This window comes from Bos indicus x Bos taurus, chromosome 23 (genome assembly GCF_003369695.1).
Source record: "Bos indicus x Bos taurus breed Angus x Brahman F1 hybrid chromosome 23, Bos_hybrid_MaternalHap_v2.0, whole genome shotgun sequence".
Lineage (NCBI taxonomy): Eukaryota > Metazoa > Chordata > Mammalia > Artiodactyla > Bovidae > Bos > Bos indicus x Bos taurus.
Window position 1 is genome coordinate 30,127,964 of NC_040098.1, and position 12,397 is coordinate 30,140,360.

The window sequence follows — 12,397 nt, forward strand, 5'->3', positions numbered from 1 at the left end:
AAAATAAAATAAAATTAATTAAAAAAAAAAAAGAAAAGAAAATGAGAGAAACAACAGAGATTTCCTGGAGGTATTACAGTGTAAAGAGTTTTCTAATGTTACTTTGTATAATTGGTGATTTAACTACTTGCTTGTTAATCTGTTTTCTTCACAAGACCATGAGTCCTTCAAGGCACAGGCTGTGTTTCAGTATTTAGCTTAGTGCCTGTGTTTCGGTATCTAGACCACATAGAAGGGGCTGAATAAATACCTACCCACCTACACAGTCAGTATCCTCCTAACTGTTTTCACAAGGATCATGCCCCACACTATGGTCTTTTCAAAAAAGATCTCATCATGTCACTTTATTGTTTAAAAAATGAGTCTCTACATACAAATGGCCAGTAGGTGCATGAAAAGATGCTCATCACTGCTAATTATTAGAGAAATGCAAATCAAAACTACAATGAAGTACCACCTTACATGAGTAAGAATGCCCACCATTAAAAGTCTACAAAATAATAAATGCTGGGAAGAGCATGGAGCAAAAGCAACCCTCTTACACTGTTGGTGGGAATGTAAATTGTTGCATCCATTGTGGAAAACAGTATGGAGGTTCCTCCATAAACTAAAAGTAGAGTTGCCATATGACCCAGCAGTTTCATTTCTGGGCATGTACCCAGACAAAACTATGACTAAAAAAGTCACATGTACTCCTATGTCCATAGCAACACTATTTACAATAACAAAGACATGGAAAAACCTAAATACCTATTTACAGATGAATGGATAAAGAGGATGTTGTAAACATAGAACACAATGGAATATTCAGTTCAATTCAGTTCAGTTGCTCAGTCGTGTCTGACTCTTTGCGACCACATGAATCATAGCACGCCAGGCCTCCCTGTCCATCTCGGAATTTACTCAAACTCATGTCCATCGAGTAGATGATGCCATCCAGCCATCTCATCCTCTGTCCTCCCCTTCTCCTCCTGTCCCCAATCCCTCCCAGCATCAGGGTCTTCTCCAATGAGTCAACTCTTTGCATGAGGTGGCCAAAGTATTGGAGTTTCAGCTTTAGCATCAGCCCTTCCAATGAACACCCAGGACTGATCTCCTTTAGAATGGACTGGCTGGATCTCCTTGCAGTCCAAGGGACTCTCAAGAGTCTTCTCCAACACCACAGTTCAAAAGCATCAATTCTTCAGTGCTCAGCTTTCTTCACAGTCCAACTCTCACATCCATCCATGACCACTGGAAAAACCATAGCCTTGACTAGACGGACCTTTGTTGGCAAAGTCATGTCTCTGCTTTTGAATATGCTATCTAGGTTGGTTATAACTTTCCTTCCAAGGAGTAAGCGTCTTTAATTTCATGGCTTCAATCACCGTCTGCAGCGATTTTGGAGCCCAGAAAAATAAAGTCTGCCACTGTTTCCACTGTTTCCCCATTTATTTCCCAGGAAGTGATGGGGCCAGATGCCATGATCTTAGTTTTCTGAATGTTGAGCTTTAAGCCAACTTTTCACTCTCCTCTTTTACTTTCATCAAGAGGCTTTTTAGTTCCTCTTCACTTTCTGCCATAAGGATGGTGTCATCTGCATATCTGAGGTTATTGCAATGGAATATTACTCAGTCATTAAAAAAAGGAAATAATGCTATTTGCAGCAACATAGATTGACCTAGAGATGATCATACTAAGTGAAGTAAATCAGAAAGGGAAAGACAAATACCATATGATATCAGTTATATGTGGAATCTAAAAAATGGCACAAATGAACATATCTATGAAACAGAAACAGATTCACAGGACTAGAGAACAGGCTTGTGCGAGTTCCCTTGCAGTCCGATAGTTAGGACTCATTGCTCTCACTGCCTGCCATGGCCGGGGATCAATCCCTGGTCAGGGAACTAAAGTCCTCTAACAGCAGGGACAAAAAAGAGCAGACATGTGGTTGCCAAGGGGGAGCGGGAATAGGAGGAAACAGGTGGAGGAGGTAAGTATTGGGCATTTGGGATTAGCAAAGCAAAGTATTATGTACAGGATGGATAAACACCAAGATCCTACTATGTGGCACATGGAACATATTCAATATTCCCTGATAAACCATAATGGAAAAGAACATGAAAAATAAAATATGTATAACTGAGTCACTATGCTGTACAGCAGAAATTAAACCAATATTGTAAATCAACCATATTTAAATTAGATTTTAAAAAATGAATGTCCAGAGAACCATTGCTCTTATGAAAAATACCCTGTCACGTCTTAAAAAGCTCATTTGGTTTTGACCTCGAGGTGTCTCACTGTCTATTCATCGTCTGTTCCCCAGCAACACTGGCTTCACTGCACCACCTTAATACACCATGTTCATTCTCTGCTTTAAGTCAGTTCTTGCTCATCCTTCTAACCTCTAACTTTCTTAGGAAAATGCTCCATTGCCTCTTTGTCTAAGACAATGCTTCCTTTTCTGTGTTCTCATGGCACCTTGGTTCAGTTCAGTTCAGTCACTCAGTCATGTCTGACTCTTTGTGACCCCATGAATTGCAGCACGCCAGGCCTCCTTGTCCATCACCAACTCCTGGAGTTCACACAAATGGATGTGCATCAAGTCGGTGATGCCCTCCAGCCATCTCATCCTCTGTTGTCCCCTTCTCCTCCTGCCCCCAACCCCTCCCAGCATCAGAGTCTTTTCCAATGGGTCAACTCTTCTTTTTTTTTTCTTCTTCTTCTTTTTTAATTTAATTTTATTTTTAAACTTTACATAATTGTATTAGTTTTGCCAAATATCAAAATGAATCCGCCACAGGTATACATGTGTTCCCCATCCTGAACCGTCCTCTGGGTCAACTCTTCGCATGGGGTGATCAAAGTATTGGAGTTTCAGCTTTAGCATCAGTCCTTCCAAATAACACCCAGGACTGATCTCCTTTAAAATGAACTGGTTGGATCTCCTTGCAGTCCAAGGGACTCTCAAGAGTCTTCTCCAACACCACAGTTCAAAAGCATCAATTCTTCGGTGCTCAGCTTTCTTCACAGTCCAACTCTCACATCCACCCATGACCACTGGAAAAACCATAGCCTTGACTAGATGGACCTTTGTTGGCAAAGTCATGTCTCTGCTTTTGAATATGCTATCTAGGTTGGTCATAACTTTCCTTCCAAGGAGTAAGCGTCTTTTAATTTCCTGGCTTCAATCACCATCTGCAGTGATTTTGGAGCCCCCCAAAATAAAGTCTGCCACTGTTTCCACTGTTTCCCCATCTATTTCCCAGGAAGTGATGGGACCAGATGCCATGATCTTCGTTTTCTGAATGTTGAGCTTTAAGCCAACTTTTTCACTCTCCTCTTTCACTTTCATCAAGAGGCTCTTTAGTTCCTCTAAACTGTCTGCCATAAGGGTGGTGTCATGGTAGTTACTGCAATTGTAATATGGAGGATGTAATCACATTTATTTAAATATTTAAGTTATTTAGTTAATGTTGGTCTCCCTAACAAAATGATAGGATCATTATGGCTGAGATTGAATCAGATTTTCCTCTCCAGTGCTTGGAATACAAAGTATCGTATATGTCAGAAAATGAAATCAATGGTAAGTGAAGGTAGGAGAGGATGATGGGTTGTCTTCCCCCAAAAGTATTTCTTCATTTCAAGAATAAAATTTCTTTCCTACAAAAACTGTCCTGGTAACATGGGTTGGAAACATTGCTTCATCTAATTCCTTCATCAAGTTGCGACCAAGTATGATAAGTTTTATTTCCTATGAAATGTCCTTCATTTCAGACTCTTTCTCACTTTTTTAATTGTTATCCTTTTTGAGCTTTCTCTAGTCAACTCATTCCCAGTTAGTTTCACCAGCAGCTAACAGGCTTCACTGTCTCTACCTCTAGTTGCTAAGATCCAAGCTGTCAGTATCTGCCATAAATTTTAGGGCTTTCTTCTTTGGGCCTAATTCTCCCTGGTGTACATTTTTCTAATATCTTCTTTCATGTTGCATCACATATCCACTGGTACCTCTTTATCAAGAACTTCTGCATCTGCATCCTCCTATCAATAAGGTAGGATTTTCCATTACTCAGCAGCATTCATTCTCCTTTTCTCAATTATAGTATAAATTCCTGGGAGTAGGGACCATGCATGAGTGCATGTGTGCTAAGTCTCTCAGTGGTATCTGACTCTTTGCAATCCTATGGAGTGTAGCCTGCCAGCCTCCTCTGTCCATGGGATTCTCCAGGCAAGAATATCGAAGTGTGTTGTCATGCCCTCTTCCAGGAGGTCTTCCTGACCTAGGGATTGGAGATACATTATATCTTCTGCATTTGCATGTAGGTTATTTACTACTAGTGTCCCCTGTGTGCCCAGTAGGGATGATGGTTCTTTAAAATATTTTAAGCACCACCTAGGTCATGAGTATATGGTTGTTTCCGTGGATTATTGTTCAGTAGTTGCTCTCAAAACATGAGGACATCTATGTATTTCTCATGTGTGAGTAGAGGAGAAAATGCCCTTTGTGTCAACTACTGTGAAGAGATGAACAATACTCTGCTTCTTGGAAGTAATCAATTACACCTGAATAAAAGTTTTATTTGTGTCTGCTAATAATGAGTTGTATAAGGTAGATGATCTTCAACATTTTTGCAGTCTGTGGCATCTATAATCAAAATCTTATAAGGAATCTTGTGATAGGAACAGTTGCATTTTCTTTTCCACTGGTAGTATCATCTCTCCCTTGTTTCTAACAAACTTTAAATGTTCCAGTGTTCACTGACTCAGGATAAAGAGACTTAACACTTTCCTTATTCAATCCAAGCATTTTTAAATACGTGAGAACAGAGATTCTGAAACCTTAGCATGCTTAAGGATCATATGCTGAGTCAGTGAAGTCCCAGATTCCTGGGATCCACCCAGAGGTTCTGATTTAAGAGGTCTGAGGTGGGACATGAGACTTTGCTTTTCTATCATTCTCCAACATCAGATGATGTGGATGTCATTAATGTGCTGTGTAGAATTCAAATATAGCAAAATACATTCTTTTATCATCTATATTGGTCTTTTTTGCTTTCATTTTCTCTATCCTTTTTTACTGAGAACTGAAAGATTTCCCACTTTTACAAGATTAAGTCTTCCTGTACTCCTTTATTTCTCTCAATTCAGTCACTCAGTTGTGTCCCACTCTTGGGACCCCATGGACTCTAGCCCACCAGGTTCCTCTGTCCATGGGATTTTCCAGGCAAGAATACAGGAGTGGGTTGCCATTTCCTTCTCCACTTATCGCTTTAGAATATTACTTCTTCAGCTCAGACAGGGCCATAATTCTCAGATTTCAAATCTCTCAGGTTGTGTCTTCTTGACTATTACTGAATAGTCTCACTGTTGTTATACCCACCTCTAGGTTTATATTATATCCATCTCTCAATTATAATATAAATGAGAGAATTATACTATTATATATATGTATATATATTTAAAACTCTAGAGAATATATGGTTTACCTTAGGTCTCAAGACAAGTGTGGCTCAATACTGAAATTACCTAAATACTGTTTTAATACCTCAAAGTAATGAGGGTTTTCTATCCATCTTTAAAATTTTGGCCTCAGATAGAGCATACCCTAAACCTGGTGAGTTCCCATAGCCTTCTCCAGATGATGGCCCACTTCTCTGATTTTAGAGCAAAGTCTTCAAAAAGCTCAGTGTCTCCACTACTCACTGCCAATTCCTTTCAAACTATTTGCCTTTAATCTTCTCTTGAACTGACTTCAAACTTTTGCTCTTACCATTCCACTGAATTCACTCTTGTCAACGTCAAAGTTCAGTTCTCAGTCTTTAAATTACTTGACCTCTCAGTAACACTTAACAGACTTGATCGTTTTCTTCTTACCTCAAACACTTAAAACAAAAACAGAAACAAAAACAAAAAAACCTTGCTTTCAGAATACCCACCAAGCTCTCACTTTCCAGTGCAGACTTGTTTTCAGTCTCCTTGGCTGCTTGCTGCTCTTCCTTCTTCTTATTCACTTTTGTACCTCTCCTCTTTTCTGTCTTTTGCGTTTCATATATCTATAAACACATAGCTTTCAAATTATACCTTTAATTTCAACTTATTTTTCTAACTCTAGACATATATATATTTAATTTCCAACTAAACATTTCTACAATAGCAGTTTTACCATTTAAGATATGTTCTTTCAGCTGGTTTGATTTATATACTGCCTTGGAAACAGATACACAAATCAAAAGAGACTTTCTATGTTATGTAGCCCACCAAGTATGGAACTTGAACTCTCTATGGTCCATTTTGAAAGCTGATTCCATTACTCCATTTGCCACATGACATCTTCAACCCTTGCCTCTGGTTTCTCTAATCTTTATTCCATAAGTGATGACCTTAGAAATATTCATTCTATCCAATGTTATTGGCAGGTGGATGGGAAAGAACAAAGAATTTTAGGGCTTGGAATACTCTGATGTACCAGCTAAAGACAATGCATTTAGGAGCTGAGCATTATCAATCTTCATTTCTCTTGGGACCTGAAAGAGTTTGGCTGCAAAAGAAATCTTTATGGCCTTAGAGACTCAGTTCCCAAAGTTACTCATTAGTGAAAAACCTAGAGGAATTTTCTGTTGAGAAAGTTTCCTATAGATAGGGTTGAGGATGAAACTTAACAATTAAACAGAAGCCTAACATTGATTTGGAAGTACCTTAGAAAAATTACTTAAAACGCAAAACTTCTACTATTCACTGCTCTGTCTTCTTATGTAAGAATAACTTGAAGAGACTGATATACAGCTACACTCTATCATATGTGTCCTTTTATTTTTAGTGCTCTGAACTTTTGTCATAAAATATATTGAAGTTTATAAAATTGTTTTCATACATCTATTGATAAAGTCATCTCAGTTGAGACCTGAAATATATTAAATGGAGTTAGTGTCTCCCTGCTCTACCCTTTCCCATTTCTGAACCACAGAATAATGCAGCTTAATTAAATGTGTTTAAACTTCTGTATTTTGGGAAACAGTGTGTCATGCAGCTGTAGGTAGCCATGCGCTCCTCTATAGTTTAGTCTCTATGAAGGTTAGATTATGTAAAAAATTCTGATCCATAGAAATTCTGGTCTGAGACAGTTCAGGGTTAAGATGCCTTCTCCCCAAACACTTTCTTTTATAAACAAAACTGGAATCGTCACTGTTTTGTCACTGAAACAAAACTGGACCAAAGAAGGTAGAGTTGAAGAACCATGTGAGTAAGATTAGAACCAAATTCTTTGGATCTACAAAAGTGAATGTAAACAATGTGAACGATCAGTCCGTAACCTCAAAATATCCTCCTATATTCTTACCTGTATTTATCTCTATTTTAGTTACTTATTATTATTTTTTTTTCCTGTGGTTGTGCTGCCCAGCTTGTGGAATCTTAGTTCCCTAACCAGGGATTGAACCTCAGCCCTTGGCAGTGGAAGTGCATAGTCCTAACCACTTCAGGGACACCAGGAAATCCTGTATCTCTAATAGTTGTAAGTGCTGGCACTCCCCATGGTTTCAGGTCCAGTGACTCTTCTAAGAACTTGGAGGGTGAAAGTGAAGTTGTCAGTTGTGTCCGACTCTTAGTGACCCCATGGACTACAGCCCACCAGGCTCCTCTGCCCATGGGATTTTGCAGGTAAGAGTACTGGAGTGGGGTGCCATTACCTTCTCTGTTAACAGCGGCAAGGCATATTATATTTACTTGGAGCTGGTATACTTGGTAACAGCCTTAGTGCCCTCAGACATGGCATGCTTGGCCAGCTCCCCAGGTAGCAGCAAGCGCACGGTGGTCTGGATCTCCCTGGATGTGATAGAAAGTGAGGAACATAGTAATTCTTGTCTATTAACTCCAAAAATACTTCAGAAATTACTATTTAATAGTTTTCACGTATTATAAGCTTGATGACAGGTAAGGAAAACCAGAGAAATTTTGGATCAGTTTTTCTTATTTCACTGATATTTAGTTCAGTTCAGTTCAGTTCAGTCGCTCAGTCGTGTCCGACTCTTTGCGACCCCATGAATCGCAGCACCTCAGGCCTCCCTGTCCATCACCAAATTCCGGAGTTCACTTAGACTCACGTCCATCGAGTCAGTGATTCCATCCAGCCATCTCATCCTCTGTCGTCCCCTTCTCCTCCTGCCCCCAGTCCCTCCCAGCATCAGAGTCTTTTCCAATGAGTCAACTCTTCGCATGAGGTGGCCAAAGTACTGGAGTTTCAGCTTTAGCATCATTCCTTCCAAAGAAATCCCAGGGCTGATCTCCTTCAGAATGGACTGGCTGGATCTCCTTGCAGTCCAAGGGACTCTCAAGAGTCTTCTCCAACACCACAGTTCAAAAGCATCAGTTCTTCTGTGCTCAGCTTTCTTCACAGTCCAACTCTCACATCCATGCATGACTACTGGAAAAACCATAGCCTTGACTAGATGGACCTTTGTTGGCAAAGTAATGTCTCTGCTTTTGAATATGCTATCTAGGTTGGTCATAACTTTCCTTCCAAGGAGTAAGCGTCTTTTAATTTCATGGCTGCAGTCACCATCTGCAGTGATTTTGGAGCCCAGAAAATAAACTCTGCCACTGTTTCCACTGTTTCGCTATCTAGTTCCCATGAAGTGATGGGACCGGATGCCATGATCTTCGTTTTCTGAATGTTGAACTTTAAGCCCACTTTTTCACTCTCCTCTTTCACTTTCATTTCTGCCATAAGGGTGATGTCATCTGCATATCTGAGGTTATTGATATTTCTCCCGGCAATCTTGATTCCAATTGTGTTTCTTCCAGTCCAGCGTTTCTCATGATGTACTCTGCATATAAGTTAAATAAGCAGGGTGACAATATACAGCCTTGACGTACTCCTTTTCCTATTTGGAACCAGTCTGTTGTTCCATGTCCAGTTCTAACTGTTGCTTCCTGACCTGCATACAGGTTCTCAAGAGGCAGCTCAGATGGTCTGGTATTCCCATCTCTTTCAGAATTTTCCACAGTTTATTGTGATCCACACAGTCAAAGGCTTTGGCATAATCAATAAAGCAGAAATAGATGTTTTTCTGGAACTCTCTTGCTTTTTCCATGATCCAGAGGATGTTGGCAATTTGATCTCTGGTTCCTCTGCCTTTTCTAAAACCAGCTTGAACATCAGGAAGTTCACGGTTCACATATTGCTGAAGCCTGGCTTGGAGAATTTTGAGCATTACTTTACTAGCCTGTGAGATGAGTGCAATTGTGCGGTAGTTTGAGCTTTCTTTGGCATTGCCTTTCTTTGGGATTGGAATGAAAACTGACCTTTTCCAGTCCTGTGGCCACTGCTGAGTTTTCCAAATTTGCTGGCATATTGAGTGCAGCACTTTCACAGCATTATCTTTCAGGATTTGAAATAGCTCAACTGGAATTCCATCACCTCCACTAGCTTTGTTCGTAGTGATGCTTTCTAAGGCCCACTTGACTTCACATTCTAAGATGTCTGGCTCTAAGTCAGTGATCAAACCATCATGATTATCTGGGTCATGAAAATCTTTTTTGTACAGTTCTTCTGTGTATGCTTGCCACCTCTTCTTCATATTTTCTGCTTCTGTTAGGTCCATACCATTTCTGTCCTTTATCGAGCCCATCTTTGCTTGAAATGTTCCCTTGGTATCTCTAATTTCCTTGAAGAGATCTCTAGTCTTTCCCATTCTGTTGTTTTCCTCTATTTCTTTGCATTGATTGTTGAGGAAGGCTTCCTTATCTCTTCTTGCTACTCTTTGGAACTCTGCATTCAGATGCTTATATCTTTCCTTTTCTCCTTTGCTTTTTGCTTCTCTTCTTTTCACAGCTATTTGCAAGGCCTCCCCACACAGCCATTTTGCTTTTTTGCATTTCTTTTCCATGGGGATGGTCTTGATCCCTGTCTCCTGTACAATGTCACGAACCTCATTCCATAGTTCATCAGGCACTCTATCTACCAGATCTAGGCCCTTAAATCTATTTCTCACTTCCACTGTATAATCGTAAGGGATTTGATTTAGATCATACTTGAATGATAAATCAATTGGACCACCTGTCAAAGAAAGTTGCAAAATATTGTTATAAGTGGAGGCAGCTTTAAAAAAGTCTCGGAAATACCTTTCTTGCCCATTGGTATATTTTCCCCTCAATTTTTGATCTCTTGAAAATTCAGTTTCAAGACTTTTCCATTTAATATATTTTCTTTTTGATTTCTATATTTACTTTCACAGATTACAGTGTGATATAATATGATGTAATATCATAATTATAATCATAATTATATATGATATAATGTAATATCATAATCAGTGATATTTCAAAGTCTTGAAACTCAATTTTCAAGAGACCAAAATTTGAGGGGAAAATATACCAATGGGCAAGAAAGGTAGTCCCGAGACATTTTTTTAAGCTGCCTCCACTTATAATAATATTTTGCAATTATCTTTGACAGGTGGTCCAATTGACTTATAGAACATATTTGGAGTCAGAGTTCACAAAATTCTTTAGATAAACCATTGGTTATTTTATTTCTGTTAATTAATACTCAAAATATGTTTTGCTTTAAGTACTTACTTGCTTCCGGATTGGAGAAAAACAAATCATGACATATATGATTTATCACTTAAAAATATCCTTTGGCTCATATGTGAGTTACCATTTATTTTTCAGGTTGAGTAATCAGGGCCATTAATGCAATACCTTAAAATATTACAGCATAAGACTTTTATTGTTCACATTTTGATATATAAACTTACAGGGAACACACAGGTAAACAGACCTAAACATTATTCAACTACAGAGTGCATGGGGAACTAAGACAAATTTCTGTATGTAAATTTATTCAAGAACACAAAAGAATACATAACAAATCAGTTTCATCAATTGATATCTCCCAAACAGATTCAGCATTAAGATTCCATGTCTGTTTGTTTAAGTTTCCATTATATTATCTAGAAATGCATTATTTAACAAAATATACTGGATTTACCCATTTACATTTCCTTTACATACTTCCTTCTGTTTTTTCAAATGTAAACAATTAGAAAAGCAGTATAACTTCACATGTCAATTTTCTCATTGCCCCTTTATATTTGTGCCTCAGAAGAATTCTCTAGACTTCAGGTCAGAATCTTCTACTGGTCGCTCTCCTCAAGGCCCCCTTCACTTCCTTCTTCCTCAAAGTATAGATCATTGGATTTAGCACAGGAGTGACCACGCTGTACATAATGGCAATGATCCGTTCCTGCTCCACAGAGCTACCTGTGGCAGGACGAATATAAGTGAAAACTACGGGAGCATAGAAAAGAACAACTACCATGAAGTGGGAGACACAAGTAGACAGTGCTTTATGGAGCATGCTGCAAGACTGGGTCTTGAAAAAAAGATAGATAATAATGTAGGAATAAGATAGAAGTGTTAGAAAAAATGGGCCAATGGCAAAGGTCCCAGTGACAGTATTGAGCAGCCACTCATTGAGCTCAGTGTTCCCGCAGGCCAACTCCAACAATGGCTTAACATCACAGAAGAGGTGATGGATATGGTTGGAACCACAGAAGTTTAAGCGAGAGGTCATTACTGAGTGCAGCAGGGCATGGAAAAACCCAATAATCCAGACAGTGATAGCCATCTGGACACAGACCTGATGACTCATGATAAGAGGGTAACGAAGTGGTTTGCAGATAGCCACAAAGCGGTCAAAACCCATCACGGCCAGCAACATGGACTCTGTGCTGCCCAGGAAGTGGAAGAAATGAAGCTGGCTTATGCAGCCCAAGAAAGAAATTGCTTTGTGTGTAGAGAGGAAGTTCTCCAGCATCTTTGGCAGAGTCACTGTGGAGTAGCAGATATCTAGACATGACAGGTTTCCCAGGAAAAAATACATAGGAGAATGAAGTCTTGGATCAGAGATGACCACCATCAGGATGGCTGCATTCCCAGCCACATTGACAATGTAAGTTGCAAGGAAAATCAGGAAAAGAACAGGCTGCAGTACTTGGATGTCTGTCACTCCCAGGAGGAGAAATTCAGTGACTGATGTTCGATTCATCATCACTTGAAAGAAAAGAGAAAATAACATATGGAATGCGATCTCTGATGGGAACAGTCCCACAGCTGAAGATTTTCCCATCTAGACAATAATATTTTGAGGAATTGCTATTTAAATAAGGTCACGTGTTGGTTATGGACTGTTACTCAAACATTTTAAGAATTAGATTTATCATTAATATTTTTCTTTCTTCCAGGAAAGAAAAATGCCAGACTTTCTTAGCCAGACTATCATCTTCTCTGAAACAACTTGCCTTTTTTCATCCTAAATCAACTCCAAAAGCAGGTAAATTTTAAGCACTCCACCACAGTGCTATCTCTTGACCTAGGAAGAAACCATCTGAAGTTTTTACTTAAGAAAAAT

The 12,397-nt window shown here is 39.2% G+C and overlaps 1 protein-coding gene across 1 annotated transcript; it reads right to left on the reverse strand.

The window, feature by feature from the left end:
* Window positions 1-11,110: 11,110 nt before the first annotated feature.
* Window positions 11,111-12,037, reverse strand: LOC113881458 (olfactory receptor 12D2-like). Its single transcript, XM_027524488.1, has one exon. It carries the CDS (start codon window positions 12,035-12,037, stop codon window positions 11,111-11,113), a length of 927 nt encoding a protein of 308 aa, XP_027380289.1.
* Between the last annotated feature and the right edge of the window lie 360 nt (window positions 12,038-12,397).

What these genes read in the sequence shown, in the direction of transcription:
- LOC113881458 (XM_027524488.1), bottom strand. Translation starts at nt 12,037, where the DNA reads ATGATGAATCGAACATCAGTCACTGAATTTCTCCTCCTGGGAGTGACA.